We start from the raw sequence: 26,270 nt of genomic DNA on the forward strand, positions 1-26,270 counted from the left end.
ACACATACAGTTGTGCTCAAAAGTTTACATACCCCGGCAGAAATAGTGACATTTTGGCATTGATAATGAAAATCTGACGGATCTGCCAATAAATGCTCTTTTATTGAAGGATGATGATCATATGAAGCCATTTATTATCAGATGGTTGTTTGGCTCTTTTTTAAATCATAATGATAACAGAAATCATCCAAATGGCCCGGATCAGAAGTCTCCGCCCCCTGGATCAGAAGTCTCTGCCCCTGGATCAGAAGTCTCCTCCCCCTGGAATGTTTGGCCTTGGTACAGACACACAAGGGGACACACACAGGTTACAATGCCAATTAGAGGTTAATGTCCTTCATCTGTGGCTTTTTAAATTGCAGTTAGTGTCAGTGTATAAATAGTCAGTGAGTTTGTTAGCTCTTACATGGATGCACTGACTAGGCTAGATACTGAGCCATGGGGAGCAGAAAAGAACTGTCAAAAGTCCTGCTTAACAAGGTAATGAAGCTTTATAAAGATGGAAAAGGACATATAAAGATGTCCAAAGCCTTGAATGTGCCAATCAGTGCTGTTACATCACCTATTAAGAAGTGGAAAGTTCGGTGATCTCTTGATACCAAGCCAAGGTCAGGTGGACCACAAAAGATTGCAGCCACAACTGCCAGAAGAATTGTTCGGGATACAAAGGGAAACCCATAGGGAACCACAAGAAAAATACAGGCTGCTCTGGAAAAAGACAGTGCGGTTGTTTTGGATGAGCACAATATAATGACACTTGAACAAAAATGAGCTGCATGGTGGAGGTGCCAGAAAGAAGCCTTTACTGCATCGATGACACAAGAAGGCCCGGTTAGGCATGTCAAGGTCTTGTCAGGCATATTGTAGCCGGGCTTTTTTGTGTCATTGGTGCAGTAAAGGCTTCTCTCTGGCACCTCCACCAAACAGCTCATTTTTGTTCAAGTATCATCGTATTGTGCACCACCACCACCATCTTTTTCCAGAGCCGCCTGTATTTCTCCTGAGGTTTCCTATGGGGTTTTTTTCTTTGAATCCCAGACAATTCTTCTGACAATGGCTGCAATCTATCTGACCTTGGCTTTAGAGATGAGCGAATCGAAGTAGGCGAAGTGGAATTCGTTTTGAATATTAGAAAAATTTCGATTTCGAATCCGAAAATTAGCATACTTCGGATGCGCGAATCGAAATTTTTCCTAAAATGGCAGCGACATGTGCGGCGATGGAGCGGGGATCTCTGCGAAGGCGCGCAGACAAGGCGCGCTGACCCATAATGCATTCATTCATGACATGTGATCGCATTAGCCAATCAGCAGCCAGCCAGCCAGCACTGTGTAATGGTCGAGCTATAACTGGCGGCCATTTTAGAATTCTCCATTTGCCTCCAGTCATTCAAGAGAGGCAGACCTCTCTGTATTAGGGACAGAGTTAGGGAAACAGAAACGTTACTTAGGGACACATAAACGTTACTTAGGGACACAGAAACGTTACTTAGGGTCACAGAAACGTTACTTAGGGCCACAGAAACGTTACTTAGGGACACAGAAACGTTACTTAGGGCAAAGAAACGTTACTTAGGGCCACAGAAACGTTACTTAGGGCCACAGAATCGTTACTTAGGGCCACAGAAACGTTACTTAGGGCCACAGAAACGTTACTTAGGGCCACAGAATCGTTACTTAGGGACACAGAACCGTTACTTAGGGCCACAGAAACGTTACTCAGGGACAGACACAGAATTGTAACTCAGGGACACAGAATTGTTACTGAGGGACACAGAATTGTTACTCAGGGACAGACACAGAATTGTTACTGAGGGACACAGAATTGTTACTGAGGGACACAGAATTGTTACTGAGGGACACAGAACTGTTACTCAGGGACACAGAACTGTTACTCAGGGACAGACACAGAATTGTTACTCAGGGACACAGAATTGTTACTGAGGGACACAGAATTGTTACTCAGGGACAGACACAGAATTGTTACTGAGGGACACAGAACTGATACTCAGGGACACAGAACTGTTACTCAGGGACAGACACAGAATTGTTACTGAGGGACACAGAATTGTTACTCAAGGACAGACACAGAATTGTTACTGAGGGACACAGAATTGTTACTGAGGGACACAGCATTGTTACTCAGGGACACAGAACTGTTACTCAGGGACACAGAACTGTTACTCAGGGACAGACACATAATTGTTACTGAGGGACACAGAATTGTTACTGAGGGACACAGAATTGTTACTGAGGGACACAAAATTGTTACTGAGGGACAGACACAGAATTGTTACTGAGGGACACAGAACTGTTACTCAGGGACACAGAACTGTTACTCAGGGACAGACACAGAATTGTTACTGAGGGACACAGAATTGTTACTGAGGGACACAAAATTGTTACTGAGGGACAGACACAGAACTGTTACTCAGGGACACAGAATTGTTACTCAGGGACACAGAACTGTTACTCAGGGACACAGAACTGTTACTCAGGGACAGACACAGAATTGTTACTGAGAGACACAGAATTGTTACTGAGGGACACAGAATTGTTACTGAGGGACACAGAATTGTTACTGAGGGACACAAAATTGTTACTGAGGGACAGACACAGAATTGTTACTGAGGGACACAGAACTGTTACTCAGGGACACAGAACTGTTACTCAGGGACAGACACAGAATTGTTACTGAGGGACACAGAATTGTTACTGAGGGACACAGAATTGTTACTCAGGGACAGACACAGAACTGTTACTCAGGGACACAGAATTGTTACTCAGGGACACAGAACTGTTACTCAGGGACACAGAACTGTTACTCAGGGACAGACACAGAATTGTTACTGAGGGACACAGAATTGTTACTGAGGGACACAGAACTGTTACTCAGGGACACAGAATTGTTACTCAGGGACAGACACAGAATTGTTACTGAGGGACACAGAATTGTTACTGAGGGACACAGAATTGTTACTCAGGGACACAGAATTGTTACTCAGGAACACAGAATTACTGAGGGACACATAATTGTTACTCAGGGACACAGAATTGTTACTCAGGGACAGACACAGAATTGTTACTGAGGGACACAGAATTGTTACTCAGGGACACAGAATTGTTACTCAGGGACACAGAATTGTTACTCAGGGACACAGAGTTGTTACTCAGGGACAGACACAGAATTGTTACTGAGGGACACAGAATTGTTACTGAGGGACACAGAATTACTGAGGGACACAGAATTGTTACTCAGGGACAGACACAGAATTGTTACTGAGGGACACAGAATTGTTACTGAGGGACACAGAATTGTTACTCAGGGACACAGAATTGTTACTCAGGGACACAGAATTGTTACTCAGGGACACAAAATTGTTACTCAGGGACAGACACAGAATTGTTACTGAGGGACACAGAATTGTTACTGAGGGACACAGAATTGTTACTGAGGGACACATAATTGTTACTCATGGACACATAATTACTGAGGGACACAGAATTGTTACTCAGGGACACAGAATTGTTACTCAGGGACACAGAATTGTTACTCAGGGACAGACACATAATTGTTACTGAGGGACACAGAATTGTTACTGAGGGACACATAATTGTTACTGAGGGACACAGAATTGTTACTCAGGGACAGACACATAATTGTTACTGAGGGACACAGAATTGTTACTCAGGGACACAGAATTGTTACTGAGGGACACAGAATTGTTACTCAGGGACACAGAATTGTTACTCAGGGACACAGAATTGTTACTCAGGGACAGACACAGAATTGTTACTGAGGGACACAGAATTGTTACTGAGGGACACAGAATTGTTACTCAGGGACACAGAATTGTTACTGAGGGACACAGAATTGTTACTCAGGGACAGACACTGAATTGTTACTGAGGGACACAAAATTGTTACTCAGGGACACAGAATTGTTACTCAGGGACAGACACAGAATTGTTACTCAGGGACACAGAATTGTTACTCAGGGACACATAATCGTTGAATTAAAGAGTATGTCAGACAACATGCAGAGGAGTGGCAGAGGAGGCAATGTTTTAGGAGCGAGCAGACGTGGCAGCAGAGGAAGGGGTCGAGGCAGCACTAGTCGCAGCCAGAGGCCAGTGCTCCCGGTGTCATCCAGCGGTTGTGTCTCCACCGACAACCCTGCCGTCATCGATTGGTTGGCTCAGTCGTCTTCCTCTTCCCAGGTCACCTCTGACACCTACAGCCAACGGTCGGTGTGTTCGTCAGACACAACCGTTAGTTGGCATGGCCCGGGAGCAAGCCCACTGAAATCACGTGTCCTCTACCTGCCCCTGTCCTTTGCTGTTCCCTCACCAAGCGAAGTATCGCATGCTGTGGGCTCAGCCCCACTGTACAGTGAGGAAGAGCTAACAGAGGGCGGTCAGGAACGGGGGGAGACATCCGCCTCTTCAGCAGCCAGGCGAAGAAGTACTGGCGAGGAGAGTGGCTCGGTAGCCGGTCTAGAGACAGGTCTGTCTCCTGACCCACACGCAGCCGAGGGGGCTAGTAGTGAGGCGGAGACCCTAATTGATGGTGATGAGGCTGATCGCACTTGGCAGCCTCGTCGTCATCAGGCAATTTCTTCCGCATCATCAGGAGAAGAGGGTGCCAGCTTGGCAGTGAGCAAAACAGTCGGTGGGTTGCCCAGGAGGCAGCAGGGTCGCAGCAGTGTCAGTGGAGGCAAACGGCCACGGAGTAGAGCACCAGCTCCACTGCAGCCTACCACCACGGCCAGTAGTGGTGCCGGTGCACACGGAGGAAGTAGCAGTCAGCCAGTGAGGAGTAGCGGGGGCAAAGTTTCCTACTCGGCGGTGTGGCAATTTTTCGTCAAGCCGCCCGAGGAAGTAAACGTAGCCGTATGTCGACTATGTAGCCAGAAAGTCAAGCGTGGCCAGGGGGCCCATGTTGGGACTACAGCGTTGCGTCAGCATATGCAGCGTCGCCATTCGGTGGCCTGGGAAAACCGTGATAAAGATACGGCGGTTCTGCCTGCCCCAACCCCCGCTCCATCACCCGCTCCGTTACTTGCTCCGTCACCCGACGTCAATCGCCCTCTATCAGCCAGTCAAGGCTCCAACACCTCTGCTGAGGGGAGTTGTTCCGCTCGTTCAGATTCTCCTTCTCCTGCTACTCCTCTTCGCGGATTCCGTCAGCAGTCTTTCTTGGAATCCGTTTCCAAGAGACAACAGTTTGCGAGCACGCACCCGACGGTGCAAAAGCTGAACGTCCTCCTGTCCAAGTTGCTGGTGCTGCAGTCCCTCCCTTTCCAAGTGGTGGACTCAGCACCTTTCCGAGAAATGATGGCTTGTGCCGCGCCGCGGTGGAGAGTGCCAAGCCGGCATTTCTTCACCAAAAAGGCAGTGCCAGCCCTGCATTCACATGTAGAAGAGATGGTGGGCCAGTCTTTGAGCATGTCGGTCTCTGCCAAAGTGCACGGCAGCGCCGACGTGTGGAGCTGTAACTACGGTCAGGGACAGTACATGTCATTTACGGCCCACTGGGTGAACGTGGTGCCGGCACAGCCGCACCAGCAACTTGGACAGGTCACAACGCTTTTGCCTCCACGTTTGCACGTCCTTGGTCCAGCAAACATGTCCGCCTCTACCACCTCTTCTTCCGCCGTGTCCTCAGCCGCCACCCCCGTGCCAAGTCCCATTACCCGACCGGCATATCACATGTGCAGGGCGCAACAGTGTCACGCTGTGCTGCACCTGGTATGCCTTGGCGAACGTAGTCACACAGGGGAGGAACTTCTGAGTGTAATGAACAGAGAAATCGACAGATGGCTGTCTCCGCGCAAACTGAAAATCGGAACCATGTTGACCGACAACGGAAAGAACATGGTGTCTGCTCTGCGTCAAGGAAGGTTGTGCCATGCGCCATGCATGGCTCACGTGTTCAATCTGGTTGTCAAGCGGTTCCTAAAATCCACCATCCCACTGCAAGACATCCTTAAAATGTCACGAAAACTTTGCATGCATTTCAGCCATTCCTACACCGCAAAGCACACCCTCCTTGAGCTGCAGCGGCAGAACGGAATTCCACAGCATCGCCTGATCTGCGACGTTGCAACAAGGTGGAATTCAACCCTACACATGTTAGACCGCCTTTACGAGCAGCGAAAGGCCATCACCGATTTCCTGATGTTACAAGCGGATAAAGGTACTCCCCTGTGTAACTTCGATGTCAGCCATTGGCAGCTCATGCGTGACACCTGCCGCTTGCTCAGGCCCTTTGAGGAGGCCACGCTATTCGTGAGTCGGCAGGACTATGGGATGAATGACGTCATTCCTCTGTTGCACGTCCTGGAACAAATGCTGTTAACAATGGCTGGTCAGGGTGCGGTAGACGTGGCGCACAGATCTCAACGCCACATGACCCCTGTGGGGGCAGGACAGGAAGAAGAGGAGGAGGTAGAGGAGGACATTGGTGCTCAGGAATTATTGAGTGAAATGGGTGGTTTTTCCACTCAGCGGACAGGAGTGGAGGAGCAGGAGCATCTGGTAGAGGAGGAGGAGGAGGAGACAGAGGACCCAGACGCACCGTGGCAGTATGCTGTGGAGATGGAGGCAGGGAGTCCCTCGCATTCCTTGGCACAAATGGCCCATAGCATGCTCGGTTGCTTGCGTAGCGACAGCCGAATAATAACCATCAGACAGAGGGATGACTTTTGGCTGTCCACCTTGTTGGACCCTCGCTACCGTTCCAAAATGGTGGCCTTTTTCACACCTGCTGAGAGGGAGGCCAAAATTACGTACTATAAAAACCACCTATGTAGTCAGTTGGTCTCTGCCTTTGTGCGCCAACGTCCATCCTCAGACACTGTGGGCCCTGTGCGCTCGCGTTCCGCTGCCATGGCAGCAGGGGAGGGGTGGGGTGGTAGGAGCAGTGGCAGCTCCACCAGCAGCGTCTGCCTCAGTCTGCAGTCGATGATGAGTAGCTTTCTTCACCAGCGCAGTGAGGAAACTACTAACCAGCCGCAGCAGCATCAGGTGGACCTGGAGCAGGAGCTCAAACAACAGGCTTGGGCCTACTTGGACAGCACCCTGCCAACCGAGGTAGACAATCCCCTTGACTACTGGGCAACGAAACTTGACCTTTGGCACCAACTAGCTGAATTTGCCCTTGAAAGGCTGTCATGCCCGGCCAGTAGCGTGGCATCGGAGCACGTGTTTAGTGCGGCAGGAGGTATTGTAACTCCGCAAAGGACACGACTGTCCACCCAAAGTGTGGAGAGACTCACGTTTGTGAAAATGAATCAGGCGTGGATTAGTCTGGATTTCAAACCACCAGTTCCTGACACAACTGACTAAATCCGCCATGAATCATGCCCCAAACATGTTATTATTTTTAACATAGGCCTCTGTATGGCCTTCAATTTAAGCTGCTTACGCTTCGCCACTCTGCCATGGGCCCCTGTACCGCCTCCTCTTGCTGCTGCCAGGTCCAGAGTGTGTCATGGGTCCCTGTACGGCCTCCCATTGCTGCTGACTTCATCGCCAGACTCTGCCATGTGCCACTTTCAGGTCTCCTTACACTGCTGCTGTGTTCCATTTTGTCATAGAGTGCTGGCAGATTACGGGCCTCCCATAGCTTCTGCCAGGCCCCTAATCTGCCATGGGCCCCCGTACCGCCTCCTCATGCTGCTTCCAGGTCCACAGTGTGTCATGCCATGTGCCACTTTCAGGTCTCCTCACACTGCTGCTGTGTTCCATTTTGTCATAGGGTGCTGGCAGATTACGGGCCTCCCATAGCTGCTGCCAGGCCCCTAATCTGCCATGGGCCCCCGCACCGCCTCCTCATGCAGCTGCCAGGTCCACAGTGTGTCATGCCATGTGCCACTTTCAGGTCTCCTTACACTGCTGCTGTGTTCCATTTTGTCATAGAGTGCTGGCAGATTACGGGCCTCCCATAGCTGCTGCCAGGCCCCTAATCTGCCAGGGGCCCCCGTACCGCCTCCTCACACTGCTGCCAGGTCCACAGTGTGTCATGCCATGTGCCACTTTCAGGTCTCCTCACACTGCTGCTGTGTTCCATTTTGTCATAGGATGATGGCAGATTACGGGCCTCCCATTGCTGCGGCCAGGCCCCTAATCTGCCATGGGCCCCCGTACCGCCTCCTCACGCTGCTGCCAGGTCCACAGTGTGTCATGCCATGTGCCACTTTCAGGTCTCCTCACACTGCTGGTGTGTTCCATTTTGTCATAGAGTGCTGGCAGATTACGGGCCTCCCATTGCTGCTGCCAGGCCCCTAATCTGCCATGGGCCCCTGTACCGCCTCCTCATGCTGCTGCCAGGTCCACAGTGTGTCATGGGTCCCTGTACGGCCTCCCATTGCTGCTGTCTCCATCGCCACACTCTGCCATGTGCCACTTTCAGTTCTCCTCACACTCCTGCTGGGTTCCATTTTGTCATAGGATGCTGGCAGATTGCGGGCCTCCCATTGCTGCGGCCAGGCCCCTAATCTGCCATGGGCCCCTGTACCGCCTCCTCACGCTGCTGCCAGGTCCACAGTGTCTCATGGGTCCCTGTACCGCCTCCCATTGCTGCTGTCTCCATCGTCACACTCTGCCATGTGCCACTTTCAGGTGTCCTCACACTGCTGCTGTGTTCCATTTTGTGATAGGATGCTGGCAGATTACGGGCCTCCCATTGCTGCGGCCAGGCCCCTAATCTGCCATGGGCCCCTGTACCGCCTCCTCACGCTGCTGCCAGGTCCACAGTGTGTCATGGGTCCCTGTACCGCCTCCCATTGCTGCTGTCTCCATCGCCACACTCTGCCATGTGCCACTTTCAGGTGTCCTCACACTGCTGCTGGGTTCCATTTTGTCATAGGGTGCTGGCAGATTACGGGCCTCCCATAGCTGCTGCCAGGCCCCTAATCTGCCATGGGCCCCCGTACCGCCTCCTCATGCTGCTGCCAGGTCCACAGTGTGTCATGCCATGTGCCACTTTCAGGTCTCCTCACACTCCTGCTGGGTTCCATTTTGTCATAGGTTGCTGGCAGATTACGGGCGTCTCCCATTGCTGCGGCCAGGCCCCTAATCTGCCATGGGCCCCTGTACCGCCTCCTCATGCTGCTGCCAGGTCCACAGTGTGTCATGGGTCCCTGTACGGCCTCCCATTGCTGCTGTCTCCATCGCCACACTCTGCCATGTGCCACTTTCAGGTGTCCTCACACTGCTGCTGGGATCCATTTTGTCATAGGTTGCTGGCAGATTACGGGCGTCTCCTATTGCTGCGGCCAGGCCCCTAATCTGCCATGGTCCCCTGTACCGCCTCCTCACACTGCTGCCAGGTCCACAGTATCTCATGGGTCCCTGTACCGCCTCCCATTGCTGCTGTCTCCATCGCCACACTCTGCCATGTGCCACTTTCAGGTGTCCTCACACTGCTTCTTGGTTCCATTTTGTCATAGGTTGCTGGCAGATTACGGGCGTCTCCCATTGCTGCTGCCAGGCCCCTAATCTGCCATGGGCCCCTGTACCGCCTCCTCATGCTGCTGCCAGGTCCACAGTGTGTCATGCCATGTGCCACTTTCAGGTCTCCTCACACTCCTGCTGGGTTCCATTTTGTCATAGGTTGCTGGCAGATAACGGGCGTCTCCCATTGCTGCGGCCAGGCCCCTAATCTGCCATGGGCCCCTGTACCGCCTCCTCATGCTGCTGCCAGGTCCACAGTGTGTCAAGGGTCCCTGTACCGCCTCCCCTTGCTGCTGTCTCCATCGCCACACTCTGCCATGTGCCACTTTCAGGTGTCCTCACACTGCTGCTGGGTTCCATTTTGTCATAGGTTGCTGGCAGATTACGGGCGTCTCCCATTGCTGCGGCCAGGCCCCTAATCTGCCATGGGCCCCTGTACCGCCTCCTCACGCTGCTGCCAGGTCCACAGTGTCTCATGGGTCCCTGTACCGCCTCCCATTGCTGCTGTCTCCATCGCCACACTCTGCCATGTGCCACTTTCATGTGTCCTCACACTGCTGCTGGGTTCCATTTTGTCATAGGATGCTGGCAGATTACGGGCCTCACATTGCTGCGGCCAGGCCCCTAATCTGCCATGGGCCCCTGTACCGCCTCCTCACGCTGCTGCCAGGTCCACAGTGTGTCATGCCATGTGCCACTTTCAGGTGTCCTCACACTGCTGCTGGGTTCCATTTTGTCATAGGATGCTGGCAGATTACGGGCCTCACATTGCTGCGGCCAGGCCCCTAATCTGCCATGGGCCCCTGTACCGCCTCCTCACGCTGCTGCCAGGTCCACAGTGTCTCATGGGTCCCTGTACCGCCTCCCATTGCTGCTGTCTTCATCGCCACACTCTGCCATGTGCCACTTTCAGGTGTCCTCACACTGCTGCTGGGTTCCATTTTGTCATAGGTTGCTGGCAGATTACGGGCGTCTCCCATTGCTGCGGCCAGGCCCCTAATCTGCCAAGGGCCCCTGTACCACCTCCTCACGCTGCTGCCAGGTCCACAGTGTCTCATGGGTCCCTGTACCGCCTCCCATTGCTGCTGTCTCCATCGCCACACTCTGCCATGTGCCACTTTCAGGTGTCCTCACACTGCTGCTGGGTTCCATTTTGTCATAGGTTGCTGGCAGATTACGGGCGTCTCCTATTGCTGCGGCCAGGCCCCTAATCTGCCATGGTCCCCTGTACCGCCTCCTCACGCTGCTGCCAGGTCCACAGTATCTCATGAGTCCCTGTACCGCCTCCCATTGCTGCTGTCTCCATCGCCACACTCTGCCATGTGCCACTTTCAGGTCTCCTCACACTGCTTCTGGGTTCCATTTTGTCATAGGTTGCTGGCAGATTACGGGCGTCTCCCATTGCTGCTGCCAGGCCCCTAATCTGCCATGGGCCCCTGTACCGCCTCCTCATGCTGCTGCCAGGTCCACAGTGTGTCATGCCATGTGCCACTTTCAGGTCTCCTCACACTCCTGCTGGGTTCCATTTTGTCATAGGTTGCTGGCAGATAACGGGCGTCTCCCATTGCTGCGGCCAGGCCCCTAATCTGCCATGGGCCCCTGTACCGCCTCCTCATGCTGCTGCCAGGTCCACAGTGTGTCAAGGGTCCCTGTACCGCCTCCCATTCCTGCTGTCTCCATCGCCACACTCTGCCATGTGCCACTTTCAGGTCTCCTCACACTGCTGCTGGGTTCCATTTTGTCATAGGATGCTGGCAGATTACGGGCCTCACATTGCTGCTGCCAGGCCCCTAATCTGCCATGGGCCCCTGTACCGCCTCCTCACGCTGCTGCCAGGTCCACAGTGTCTCATGGGTCCCTGTACCGCCTCCCATTGCTGCTGTCTCCATCGCCACACTCTGCCATGTGCCACTTTCATGTGTCCTCACACTGCTGCTGGGTTCCATTTTGTCATAGGATGCTGGCAGATTACGGGCCTCACATTGCTGCGGCCAGGCCCCTAATCTGCCATGGGCCCCTGTACCGCCTCCTCACGCTGCTGCCAGGTCCACAGTGTGTCATGCCATGTGCCACTTTCAGGTGTCTTCACACTGCTGCTGGGTTCCATTTTGTCATAGGATGCTGGCAGATTACGGGCCTCACATTGCTGCGGCCAGGCCCCTAATCTGCCATGGGCCCCTGTACCGCCTCCTCACGCTGCTGCCAGGTCCACAGTGTCTCATGGGTCCCTGTACCGCCTCCCATTGCTGCTGTCTTCATCGCCACACTCTGCCATGTGCCACTTTCAGGTCTCCTCACACTGCTGCTGGGTTCCATTTTGTCATAGGTTGCTGGCAGATTACGGGCGTCTCCCATTGCTGCGGCCAGGCCCCTAATCTGCCAAGGGCCCCTGTACCACCTCCTCACGCTGCTGCCAGGTCCACAGTGTCTCATGGGTCCCTGTACCGCCTCCCATTGCTGCTGTCTCCATCGCCACACTCTGCCATGTGCCACTTTCAGGTGTCCTCACACTGCTGCTGGGTTCCATTTTGTCATAGGTTGCTGGCAGATTACGGGCGTCTCCTATTGCTGCGGCCAGGCCCCTAATCTGCCATGGTCCCCTGTACCGCCTCCTCACGCTGCTGCCAGGTCCACAGTATCTCATGAGTCCCTGTACCGCCTCCCATTGCTGCTGTCTCCATCGCCACACTCTGCCATGTGCCACTTTCAGGTCTCCTCACACTGCTTCTGGGTTCCATTTTGTCATAGGTTGCTGGCAGATTACGGGAGTCTCCCATTGCTGCTGCCAGGCCCCTAATCTGCCATGGGCCCCTGTACCGCCTCCTCATGCTGCTGCCAGGTCCACAGTGTGTCATGCCATGTGCCACTTTCAGGTCTCCTCACACTCCTGCTGGGTTCCATTTTGTCATAGGTTGCTGGCAGATAACGGGCGTCTCCCATTGCTGCGGCCAGGCCCCTAATCTGCCATGGGCCCCTGTACCGCCTCCTCATGCTGCTGCCAGGTCCACAGTGTGTCAAGGGTCCCTGTACCGCCTCCCATTCCTGCTGTCTCCATCGCCACACTCTGCCATGTGCCACTTTCAGGTCTCCTCACACTGCTGCTGGGTTCCATTTTGTCATAGGATGCTGGCAGATTACGGGCCTCACATTGCTGCTGCCAGGCCCCTAATCTGCCATGGGCCCCTGTACCGCCTCCTCACGCTGCTGCCAGGTCCACAGTGTCTCATGGGTCCCTGTACCGCCTCCCATTGCTGCTGTCTCCATCGTCACACTCTGCCATGTGCCACTTTCAGGTCTCCTCACACTGCTTCTGGGTTCCATTTTGTCATAGGTTGCTGGCAGATTACGGGCGTCTCCCATTGCTGCTGCCAGGCCCCTAATCTGCCATGGGCCCCTGTACCGCCTCCTCATGCTGCTGCCAGGTCCACAGTGTGTCATGCCATGTGCCACTTTCAGGTGTCTTCACACTGCTGCTGGGTTCCATTTTGTCATAGGATGCTGGCAGATTACGGGCCTCACATTGCTGCGGCCAGGCCCCTAATCTGCCATGGGCCCCTGTACCGCCTCCTCACGCTGCTGCCAGGTCCACAGTGTGTCATGGGTCCCTGTACGGCCTCCCATTGCTGCTGTCTCCATCGCCACACTCTGCCATGTGCCACTTTCAGGTCTCCTCACACTCCTGCTGGGTTCCATTTTGTCATAGGTTGCTGGCAGATTACGGGCGTCTCCCCTTGCTGCGGCCAGGCCCCTAATCTGCCATGGGCCCCTGTACCGCCTCCTCATGCTGCTGCCAGGTCCACAGTGTGTCATGGGTCCCTGTACCGCCTCCCATTGCTGCTGTCTCCATCGCCACACTCTGCCATGTGCCACTTTCAGGTGTCCTCACACTGCTGCTGGGTTTCATTTTGTCATAGGTTGCTGGCAGATTACGGGCGTCTCCCATTGCTGCGGCCAGGCCCATAATCTGCCATGGGCCCCTGCACCGCCTCCTCATGCTGCTGCCAGGTCCACAGTGTCTCATGGGTCCCTGTACCGCCTCCCATTGCTGCTGTCTCCATCGCCACACTCTGCCATGTGCCACTTTCAGGTGTCCTCACACTGCTGCTGGGTTCCATTTTGTCATAGGATGCTGGCAGATTACGGGCCTCACATTGCTGCGGCCAGGCCCCTAATCTGCCATGGGCCCCTGTACCGCCTCCTCACGCTGCTGCCAGGTCCACAGTGTGTCATGCCATGTGCCACTTTCAGGTGTCCTCACACTGCTGCTGGGTTCCATTTTGTCATAGGATGCTGGCAGATTACGGGCCTCACATTGCTGCGGCCAGGCCCCTAATCTGCCATGGGCCCCTGTACCGCCTCCTCACGCTGCTGCCAGGTCCACAGTGTGTCATGCCATGTGCCACTTTCAGGTGTCCTCACACTGCTGCTGGGTTCCATTTTGTCATAAGATGCTGGCAGATTACGGGCCTCACATTGCTGCGGCCAGGCCCCTAATCTGCCATGGGCCCCTGTACCGCCTCCTCACGCTGCTGCCAGGTCCACAGTGTCTCATGGGTCCCTGTACCGCCTCCCATTGCTGCTGTCTCCATTGCCACACTCTGCCATGTGCAACTTTCAGGTCTCCTCACACTGCTTCTGGGTTCCATTTTGTCATAGGGTGCTGGCAGATTACGGGCCTCACATTGCTGCGGCCAGGCCCCTAATCTGCCATGGGCCCCTGTACCGCCTCCTCACGCTGCTGCCAGGTCCACAGTGTGTCATGGGTCCCTGTACGGCCTCCCATTGCTGCTGTCTCCATCGCCACACTCTGCCATGTGCCACTTTCAGGTGTCCTCACACTGCTGCTGGGTTCCATTTTGTCATAGGATGCTGGCAGATTACGGGCCTCACATTGCTGCGGCCTGGCCCCTAATCTGCCATGGGCCCCTGTACCGCCTCCTCACGCTGCTGCCAGGTCCACAGTGTGTCATGGGTCCCTGTACGGCCTCCCATTGCTGCTGTCTCCATCGCCACACTCTGCCATGTGCCACTTTCAGGTGTCCTCACACTGCTGCTGGGTTCCATTTTGTCATAGGATGCTGGCAGATTACGGGCCTCACATTGCTGCGGCCAGGCCCCTATTCTGCCATGGGCCCCTGTACCGCCTCCTCATTCTGCGGAAAGGCCCCTAATCTGCCATGGGCCCCTGTATCGCCTCCTCATTCTGCGGCCAGGCCCCTAATCTGCCATGGGCCCCCGTACCGCCTCCTCATTCTGCGGCCAGGCCCCTAATCTGCCATGGGCCCCTGTACCGACTCCTCATGCTGTGACGTTGCAACAAGGTGGAATTCAACCCTACACATGTTAGACCGCCTTTACGAACAGCGAAAGGCCATCACCGATTTCCTGATGTTACAAGCGGATAAAGGTACTCCCCTGTGTAACTTAGATGTCAGCCATTGGCAGCTCATGCGTGACACCTGCCGCTTGCTCAGGCCCTTTGAGGAGGCCACGCTATTCGTGAGTCGGCAGGACTATGGGATGGACAACGTCATTCCTCTTTTGCACGTCCTGGAACAAATGCTGTTAACAATGGCTGGTCAGGGTGCGGTAGACGTGGCGCACAGATCTGAAACGCCACATGACCCCTGTGGGGGCAGGACAGGAAGAAGAGGAGGATGTAGAGAAGGACATTGGTGCTCAGGAATTATTGAGTGAAATGGGTGGTTTTTCCACTCAGCGGACAGGAGTGGAGGAGCAGGAGCATCTGGGAGAGGAGGAGGAGGAGGAGACAGAGGACCCAGACGCACCGTGGCAGTATGCTGTGGAGATGGAGGCAGGGAGTCCCTCGCATTCCTTGGCACAAATGGCCCATAGCATGCTCGGTTGCTTGCGTAGCGACAGCCGAATAATAACCATCAGACAGAGGGATGACTTTTGGCTGTCCACCTTGTTGGACCCTCGCTACCGTTCCAAAATGGTGGCCTTTTTCACACCTGCTGAGAGGGAGGCCAAAATTACGTACTATAAAAACCACCTATGTAGTCAGTTGGTCTCTGCCTTTGTGCGCCAACGTCCATCCTCAGACACTGTGGGCCCTGTGCGCTCGCGTTCCGCTGCCATGGCAGCAGGGGAGGGGTGGGGTGGTAGGAGCAGTGGCAGCTCCACCAGCAGCGTGGGTCCCTGTACGGCCTCTCATTGCTGCTGTCTTCATCGCCACACTCTGCCATGTGCCACTTTCAGGTCTCCTCACACTGCTGGTGGGTTCCATTTTGTCATAGGGTGCTGTATGGCCTCCCATTGCTGCTGCCTCCACCGCCACACTGTGGCTCCACACTCTGGTTTTGGCCCCGTGACTGCCCAAATGAGTGAAGTGTGCGGTGATTCTAAGATCGACGGCACTCATCTGCATGTCATACTGCCTGACAGTATTATTTCTCTTCCCCAGCAGACTCCAAGGGCATTTAAATTAAAGGTACAGTGTTCTGCACTAATATTAAGTCTCTCTGAAGCCTAGAAACACCCTTTTATAAGTTAAATTCGCAGCGAATATATTCGACTCAAATCAAATTTTTTTCACGAATTCGCCGAATCAGTCGAATCGAATTTTTGAATACTTCGCTCATCTCTACTTGGCTTGGTATCAAGAGATCCCCGAACTTTCCATTTCTTAATAGGTTATATAACAGTGATGGCCTATTCAAGGCTTTGGACATCTTTATATGTCCTTTTCCATCTTTATAAAGTTCCATTACCTTGTTACGCAGGACTTTTGACAGTTCTTTTCTGCTCCCCATGGCTCAGTATCTAGCCTAGACAGTGCATCCACATAAGAGCTAACAAACTCACTGACTATTTATACACTGACACTAACTGCAATTTAAAAAGCCACAGATGAGGGACATTAACCTCTAATTGGCATTGTAACCCGTGTGTGTCCCCTTGTGAGTCTGTACCAAGGCCAAATTTTCCAAGGGGCGGAGACTTCTGATCCAGGGGGCGGAGACTTCTGATCCAGGGGGCGGAGACTTCTGATCCAGGGGGCGGAGACTTCAGTTCCGGGCCATTTGGGTGATTTCTGTTATCATTATGATTTAAAAAGGAGCCAAACAACCATCTGATAATAAATGGCTTCATATGATCATCATCCTTCAATAAAAGAGCATTTATTGGCAGATCCGTCAGATTTTCAATATCAATGCCAAAATTTCACTATTTCTGCCGGGGGAGGAAAATTTTTGAGCACAACTCTATATAAATATATGATGTGTTTTTTCATAATTTTTTTCTTCTTATTCTTCTTTCTATTCTTTATTTCTGTTTTTGTTTTTTTTTTATCTGGTGGTCCCGCCACACATTACTGCAATGTAGAAGTGTAAATGGGCCCTAGCACACTTTTGGTTTTTATTCTATTCAATTGTATTCTAATGTATTTTATTCTTTTCTACTCTATTACATTATGTTTTGTTTAATTCTTTTCGAAATTCGAATTTTAGAAAATGGCTATATTATTATTTCTATTTTATTTGATTCTATTCTAATCTGTTCTATTCTTTAATTTTCTGTTCTTTTCCTTTATATTCTATTCTATTTTATTATATTCTGTTTTATTTTGTTCCTTTCTATTCTATTTTATTATATTCTGTTTTATTTTGTTCCTTTCTATTCTATTTTATTATATTCTGTTTTATTTTGTTCTTTTCTGTTCTATTTTATTATATTCTGTTTTATTTTTTTCCTTTCTATTCTATTTTATTATATTCTGTTTTATTTTGTTCCTTTTTATTCTATTGTATTAAATCCTATTCTTTTGGAAGTTCGAATCTTGGAGGACGGCTATATTCTTTCATTTTTTTTTATTCTATTCTATTTAAAATTAAAATTTCAAATGACAGTTATATTCTTTCTATTTTCTTGTTCAAATATTTTATTAATTTTAAAGGGGATGGGAACATAGGCATGGGACAAGCCATAGACATTTGAACGGGGAGGGGGGGGGTGTCAGGAAAAGAGAAGAGAAAAACAAGTGTGAAGGGGTAAGGGGGGAAGGGGGGGTTGAGTAGAAGTGGGGAGTAGGTAAGGGAAGACTTGGAGAGGGGATGGAGGAAGTTACGTGTAACTCCTAGGATGCTCCAGAAGGGTTCGAGACATATTATAACAAAGTATATTCTTTCTATTTTATTCCATTCTATTCTATTAAAATTTCAGAAGACAGTTATATTTTTTCTATTCTATTCTATTTTTTTCTGTGCTATTATTTTTAATTCTATCTATTCCTTTATTTTATATTCTTTTATTTTATTTTCAATTCTATTCTTTTTTTATTCTGTTCTTTTCAAAATTCAAATTTTGAAAGATAGCTATATTCTTTTATTTTTTTATTCTATTCTATTTAAAATTCAAACTTTAAATGACGGTTACATTATTTCTATTTTATTCCATTCTATTCTATTCAAGTTTTGGAAGACAGCTATATTCTTTCTGTTTTATTCTATTTTTGTTTCTATGCTACTATTTCCTATTCTATCTATTACTTTATTTTTTTTTTATTTATTTTATTTTCAATTCTATTCTGTTTTTATTCTGTTCTTTTCAAAATTCGAATTTCGGAATATAGCTATATTCTTTTATTTTTTTATTCTATTCTATTTAAAATTCAAATTTTAAATGATGGTTATACTATTTCTATTTTATTCTATTCTATTTGGAATTTCGGAAGATGGATATATTCTAACACTAACACAGTCTTGAGGGAAATCAGCAATAGTCTGCAATATGTTTACAGTTCAAATTTGTTTTTCCGAATTTGATTTCAAATTCTTTTTTAAATCAATTCTGAATTCTTTTGGAATTCAATTCAAGTTTTTGACAAAACTTCCTTTTTGTTATTTCTGATTTTTTATAATTTGCCACTTTTGTAGTTTGGAAATTCAGATACCTCTCAATTTCGGAATAATGACAATTTTGTCCATATTTCTATTCGGATCAAACCGAACCGCGCATGTCTATAGAATACAACGATCCCAAACCACTATAGTTTACCATTAAAGGAAACATTTTTTTCTGTTCCTCCAGAGAAATGGGAAGAACATTTTGACGAACAAAATACAGAGGAAAGAGAATTTGTGAGTGGATTGCCACCAATCCTAACGCCAACGATGCACCGGGGGGGACTCTATAAGACGTACAAGGACAGAGAGCTGGATGTCAATGTGCTGGAGATGCCGTACGCCGAGAACGCCGCCCTTCTCCTCATCGTACCGAGACTGGGTGACCTGCACCACGTGGAGGAATTACTGACCCCCCAGCTGATTCAAAAATACTTGAGCTCATTGAGTACCAGGTATGCATGACAGTTGTTTACAACAGAACTCAGCAGTTTGAATGTTGTTAGAGGGATCAGCCAAATGATCGTACAAAGTGCAACGTGCAGCGTGATGTCTGCTGGGTGAACGCAGGATCAACTGACAACGCCAGCAGGATGGTGACGGGATATACCCACTATGGGCTGTAGGGGGCAGGACAGCAATTGATTTGTATGGAAAAAACCCCGGACCCCACATTTACTATATCCGCTCTCCCCGGACCCCGCATTCACTACATCCGCTCTCCCCGGACCCCGCATTTGCTATATCCGCTCTCCCCGGACCCTGCATTCACTATATCCGCTCTCCCTGGACCCCGCATTCACTATATCCGCTCTCCCCGGACCCCGCATTCACTACATCCGCTCTCCCCGGACCCCGCATTCACTATATCCGCTCTCCCCGGACCCCGCATTAACTATATCCGCTCTCCCCGGACCCCGCATTCACTATATCCGCTCTCCCCGGACCCCGCATTCACTATATCCCCTCTCCCTGGACCCCGCATTCACTATATCCCCTCTCCCTGGACCCCGCATTCGCTATATCCCCTCTCCCTGGACCCCGCATTCACTATATCCGCTCTCCCCAGACTCCGCATTCACTATATCCGCTCTCCCCGGACCCCGCATTCACTATATCCGCTCTCCCCGGACCCCGCATTCACTATATCCGCTCTCCCCGGACCCCGCATTCACTATATCCGGTCTCCCCGGACACCGCATTCACTGTATCCGCTCTCCCCGGACCCCGCATTCACTATATCCGCTCTCCCCGGACCCCGCATTCACTATATCCGCTCTCCCCGGACCCCGCATTCACTGTATCCGCTCTCCTCGGACCCCCCGGATGTTGTCATGTTACAATGTATTTATTGGGATTGGATGTGATGGACACAAAGTGGTACATAATTGTGAAGTGGAAGGAAAATGAGAAATTGTTTCCAACATTTGTGACCAATAAATCTGTGAGAAGTGTGGCGGCATTTGTATTCAGCTCCATTTACTCTGACACCCCTAACTAAAATCTAGTGGAACCAATTGCCTTCAGAATTCACCTAATTAATAAACAGAGTCCCCCTGTGTGTCATGTGATCTCAGTATAAATCCAGCTGTTCTGTGAAGCCCTCAGAGGTTTGTTAGAGAACATTAGTGAACAAACAGCATCACGAAGGCCAAGGAACACACCAGACAGGTCAGGGATAAAGTTGTGGAGAAGTCGAAAGCAGGGTTTGGTTATTAAAAAATTTCCCAAACTTTGAACATCTCACGGAGCACTGTGTTCAATCCATCATCTGAAAATGGAAGGAGTACGGCACAACTGCCAACCTACCAAGACATGGCCGTCCACCTAAACTGACCGGCCGGGCAAGGAGAGCGTTCATCAGAGAAGCAGCCAAGAGGCCCATGGGAACTCCGGAGGAGCTGCAAAGATCACAGCTCAGGGGGGAGAATCTGTCCTCAGGACAACTATTAGTTGTGCACTCCACAAATCTGGCATTTATGGAAGAGTGACAAGAAGAAAGCCATTGTTGAAAGAAAGCCCCTTTACTCTGATACCCCTAACTAGAATCTAGTGGAACCGATTGCCTTCAGAATTTCCCTATTAGTACATAGAGTCCCCCTGTGTGTCATGTGATCTCAGTATAAATCCAGCTGTTCTGTGAAGCCCTCAGAGGTTTGTTAGAGAACATTAGTGAAGAAACAGCATCATGAAGGCCAAGGAACACACCAGACAGGTCAGGGATAATGTTGTGGAGAAGTTTAAAGCAGGGTTAGGTTTTCCTTCCACTTCACAATGATGTGCCACTCTGTGTCGGTCTATCACATAAAATCCCAATAAAATGGATTGACGTTTTTGGTTGTAACATGACAAAATGTGGAAGATGTCAAGGAAGAAGAAGACTTCTTCAGGGCGCCGTATCTCTGGTTTCCTTCAATTCAACTTTAAACCTTAGAATCAGATCAGATCGGCTCATTCTGATTGGCTGATGGGGTCAGATCGGCTCATTCTGATTGGCTGATGGGGTCAGATCGGCTCATTCTGATTGGCTGAAGGGGTCAGATCGGCTCATTCTGATTAGCTGATGGGGTCACTGTAGCTTTGAAACACTTTTTTTGCCTCATTGGGAGAGCGGGGGATGGTTGGTATCGCTGATACAGACACCGATGTGTATTTTCCTTCACAGTTTGGTGGAACTCTTCTTACCCAAAATGACCTTCATCACCCCGATAAACAACATGGATAAGGCATTGCAACGCATGGGCTTCGGGATTATGTTCGATGAGAACAGCGCCGACTTCTCTGGGATCTCAAAGAAATGGAGGCTCAGAGTTTCCTTAGTGAGTATCTTCCTTTTATATTTAATATGTGGATGAAGTATGGTAATCCTATAACAGGCGCCATCCCTATAGAGCGGGGGGGGGGGGGGGCTCCAGACTTGTCATTCAAAGGGCCAGTTTACTGGACTTCAGGCTTCAGGGGGGCCGGATTGTGGTCAGTGGGAGGAATAGTGCCCCATCATTGGTGTCAGAGGGAGGAATAGTGCCCCATCATTGGTGTCAAAGGGAGGAATAGTGCCCCATCATTGGTGTCAGTGGGGGGAATAGTGCCCCATCATTGGTGTCAGTGGGGGGAATAGTGCCCCATTGTTGGTGTCAGTGGGAAGAATAGTGCCCCATCATTGGTGTCAGTTAGATGAATAGTGCCCCTATAGGAGAGATGGGAATACAGGTAAGGGGACTCTAAGTGTTCCATAATAGGAAACATAACCAATGTATAAAAAAGTACAAATGTTTATTTCAGACAATAATAACAATTGCAATACAAAAGTTGCGTCCAAACAGTAACACCGCGTGCGCCCATATCGGTGATGTCACTGGTATATAAAAGCTGCAAGTCCTTGTGTACGGCCCATAGATGATAGAGCACTCGGGCAGCTGGTCCTCTCTGCTCACCTCCACACCCCAAACACCCCTCTCTGCTCACCTCCACACCCCAAACACCCCTCTCTGCTCACCTCCACACCCCAAACACCCCTCTCTGCTCACCTCCACACCCCAAACACCCCTCTCTGCTCACCTCCACACCCCTCTCTGCTCACCTCCACACCCCAAACACCCCTCTCTGCTCACCTCCACATCCCAAACACCCCTCTCTGCTCACCTCCACACCCCAAACACCCCTCTCTGCTCACCTCCATGCCCCAAACACCCCTCTCTGCTCACCTCCACATCCCAAACACCCCTCTCTGCTCACCTCCACACCCCTCTCTGTTCACCTCCACACCTCAAACACCCCTCTCTGCTTACCTCCACATTCCAAACACCCCTCTCTGCTCACCTCCACACCCCAAACACCCCTCTCTGCTCACCTACACACCTCAAACACCCCTCTCTGCTCACCTCCACATTCAAAACACCCCTCTCTGCTCACCTCCACACCCCAAACACCCCTCTCTGCTCACCTACACACCTCAAACACCCCTCTCTGCTCACCTCCACACCCCAAACACCCCTCTCTGCTCACCTCCACACCCCAAACACCCCTCTCTGCTCACCTCCACACCTCAAACCCCTCTCTGCTCACCTCCACACCTCAAACACCCCTCTCTGCTCACCTCCACACCCCTCTCTGCTCACCTCCACACCCCAAACACTCCTCTCTGCTCACCTCCACACCTCAAACACTCCTCTCTGCTCACCTCCACACTACAAACACCCCTCTCTGCTCACCTCCACACCCCAAAAACCCCTCTCTGCTCACCTCCATACCCCAAACACCCCCCTCTGCTCACCTCCACACCTCAAACACCCCTCTCTGCTCACCTCCACACCCCAAACACCCCTCTCTGCTCACCTCCACACCCCAAACACCCCTCTCTGCTCACCTCCACACCCCTCTCTGCTCACCTCCACACCCCAAACACCCCTCTCTGCTCACCTCTACATCCCAAACCCCTCTCTGCTCACCTCCACACCTCAAACCTCCTCTCTGCTCACCTCCACACCTCAAACACCTCTCTCTGCTCACCTCCGCACCTCAAACACCCCTCTCTGCTCACCTCCACACCTCAAACACCCCTCTCTGCTCACCTCCGCACCTCAAACACCCCTCTCTGCTCAACTCCATACCCCAAACACCCCTCTCTGCTCACCTCCACACCCCTCTCTGCTCACTCACCCACACACCCCAAACACCCCTCTCTGCTCACCTCCACACCCCTCTCTGCTCACTCACCCACACACACAAAACCTTCCACCCCCCCCAAATCCTTCTTCCTAACAGTAATCCACTCTCCTAGTACTAATCCGCCCTCCAAATCCCCCCTTCTAGTACAAATCCCTCCAAATCCCCTCTGTTAGCACTAATCCCCCCCCCCCAAAAAAAAAAATGTTCCCCTTCTGGCACAAATCCCTTCAATCACCCCTAGTAGCACAAATCCCCTCCAAAATCCCTCTTCATAACAGAAATCCACACTCCTAGTAAAAATCCCCTCCAAATCCCCCTCCCTCAGCACAAATCACCCCCCCATCCCCTCTGCTAGCACTAATCCTCCCCCCTCCCCAAATTTCCTCTTCTTGCACAAATCCCTTCAATCACCCCTACTAGCACAAATTTCCTCCCCCTCCCAAATCCCTCTTCCTAACAGAAATCCACTCTCCAAATCACCCCGTCTAGTGCAAATCCTCCCAAATCCCCTTCTCTCAGCACAAATTCCCCTCCCCCAATCCCCTCTGCTAGCACTACACCCCCCTCCCCAAATTTCCACTCCTAGCACAAATCCCTTCAATCACCCCTACTAGCACAAATCCCCTCCCAAGTTCCTCTTCCTAACAGAAATCCACTCTCCTAGTACAAATCCCTTCTCCAAATCACCCCTTCTAGTACAAATCCTCCCAAACCCCCTCCCTCAGCACCAATCCCACCCAATTCCCCTGTGCTAGCACTAAACCCTCCCCCCCAAAACAAAATCCCCTCCTAGCACAAATCCCTTCAATCATCCCTATTAGCACAAATCCTCCCCCCAATCACTCTTCCTAACAGAAATCTATTGTCCTAGTACAAATCCCCCCCCCCCAATCCCTTTTTCTCAGCACAAATCCTTCCCAAATACCCTCTGCTACCCACTACACACACCCCAAAAAAATCCCCCCCTCTAGCACAAATCCCTTCAATCATCCCTGCTGGCACACATCCTGCCCCCCCCCCCCCAAAATCCCTCTTCCTAATAGGCATCCATTCTCCTAGTATAAATTCCTCCTCCAATTCCCCCCTTCTAGTACAAATCCCCCCAAATCCCCTCTGCTAGCACTAAACCCCCCAAAAATATGTTTCCCCCCTAGCACAAATCCCCCCAATCCCTCTACCTAACAGAAATCCACTCTCTCAGCAGAGATCTCCTCCCCCCAAATCCCCTCTGCTAGCAATAACCCCCCTCCAAAAAAATAAATTCTCCTCGCACAAATCCCTTCAATCACCCCTCCTAGCACCCCCCCCCCCAATCTCTCTTCCTAACAGAAGTCCACTCTCCTAGTATGTTTCATTTATCTTAGTCCCCAAATCTTTTTTTTTTAGGTTTGTTTTTTTAATTTTTCATTCTTTTAACTTTTAGAAGTTCATTCCTTGACTTTTTGTGTTGACAGGTTGTCCACAATTCTTATTTCACCTTGGAGGAGGGAGGAACGACGGACAACGCTTCGGCTTCTGCCGCATTAGACTTAGCCGCCCTTCAGGTCCCCGAGTTCAATGCTAACCGCCCGTTCATCATGATGTTGTACCACAAAGACACCAAAACCATCCTCGGGATTGGCCGATTCATGGACCCCGAGTGGTCGGGGAAGTAATCGGATGAAGCAGATATAAAGTGCTGAACAAAATGAAACCATCCTGCTGAGAATAAAGGGGATGTGCTGAACAATTTCTGTGTTGTTGTTTTCCCCCGGATTGCCTTTGTGTTAATGAGTGAGAGATACCAGCCGGTAATGGGGGACCAATAGGGTGGTGTGGGGGAGTCACAAACTGAGCTCTGATAGACATGTGCATAACATTGCAGCCAGAGGTTTTGAGAACCTCATCATTGGTGTCAGTGGGAGGAATAGAGCCCCATCATTGGTGTCAGAGGGAGGAATAGAGCCCCATCATTGGTGTCAGTGGGAGGAATAGTGCCCCATCATTGGTGTCAGTGGGAGGAATAGTGCCCCATCATTGGTGTCAGTGGGAGGAATAGTGCCCCATCATTGGTATCAGTGGGAGGAATAGTGTCCCATCATTGGAGTCAGTGGGAGGAATAGTGTCCCATCATTGGTGTCAGTGGGAGGAATATTGCCCCATCATTGGTATCAGTGGGAGGAATAGTGTCCCATCATTGGTGTCAGTGGGAGGAATAGTGCCCCATCATTGGTGTCAGTGTGAGGAATAGTGCCCCATCATTGGTGTCAGTGGAAGGAATATTGCCCCATCATTGGTATCAGTGGGAGGAATAGTGTCCCATCATTGGTGTCAGTGGGAGGAATAGTGCCCCATCATTGGTATCAGTGGGAGGAATAGTGCCCCATCATTGGTGTCAGTGTGAGGAATAGTGCCCCATCATTGGTTTCAGTGGGAGGAATAGTGCCCCATCATTGGTATCAGTGGGGGGAATAGTGCCCCATCATTGGTATCAGTGGGGGGAATAGTGCCCCATCATTGGTATCAGTGGGAGGAATAGTGCCCAATTGTTGGTGTCAGTGGGAGGAATAGTGCCCCATCATTGGTGTCAGTGGGAGGAATACAGCCCCATAATTGGATTCAGTGGGAGGAATAGTGTTCCATTGTTGGGGTAAGTGGGAGGAATAGTGCCCCATCATTGGTATCAGTGGGAGGAATTGTTCCCATGATTGGTGTCAGTGGGAGGAATTGTGCTCCATTGTTGGTGACATTGACCGAAATAGTGCCCCATCTTTCATGTCAGTGGGAGGAGTAGTGCCCCATCTTTGGAATCAGTGCGAAGAATAGTGCCCCATCATTGGTATCAGTGGGAGGAATAGTGCCCCATCATTGGTATCAGTGGGAGGAATAGTGCCATATCATTGGTGTCAGTGGGAGGAATAGTGTCCCATCGTTGGTGTCAGTGGGAGGAATAGTGCCCCATCATTGGTGTCAGTGGGAGGAATAGTGCCCCATCACTGGTGTCAGTGGGAGGAATAGTGTCCCATCGTTGGTGTCAGTGGGAGGAATAGTGCCCCATCGTTGGTGTCAGTGGGAGGAATAGTGCCCCATCATTGGTGTCAGTGGGAGGAACAGTGCCCCATCATTGGTATCAATGGGAGGAATAGTGCCCCATCATTGGTATCAATGGGAGGAATGGTGCCCCATCATTGGTGTCAGTGGGGGAATAGTGCCCTATCATTGGTGTCAGTAGGAGGAATAGTGCCCCATCATTGGTGTCAGTGGGGGAATAGTGTCCCATCATTGGTTTCAGTGGATGG

At 50.8% G+C, this 26,270-nt stretch overlaps 1 protein-coding gene across 1 annotated transcript in view; it reads left to right on the forward strand.

Annotated features, from left to right (window-relative positions):
• Positions 1-24,721, forward strand: part of LOC149433269 (serine protease inhibitor A6-like) — a 26,154-nt gene extending 1,433 nt beyond the window's left edge. The window contains exons 2-4 of the mRNA XM_089664479.1: positions 18,512-18,779; positions 20,990-21,143; positions 24,447-24,721. Coding sequence (XP_089520605.1) covers positions 18,512-18,779; positions 20,990-21,143; positions 24,447-24,647 — 623 coding nt within the window. The 3' untranslated portion in view covers positions 24,648-24,721. The remainder of the gene's footprint in view (positions 1-18,511; positions 18,780-20,989; positions 21,144-24,446) is intronic.
• Positions 24,722-26,270: the final 1,549 nt, after the last annotated feature.

This window comes from Staurois parvus, unplaced genomic scaffold, assembly GCF_062004578.1.
Source record: "Staurois parvus isolate SC_StPar_1 unplaced genomic scaffold, SC_StPar_1.0 ptg001919l, whole genome shotgun sequence".
Lineage (NCBI taxonomy): Eukaryota > Metazoa > Chordata > Amphibia > Anura > Ranidae > Staurois > Staurois parvus.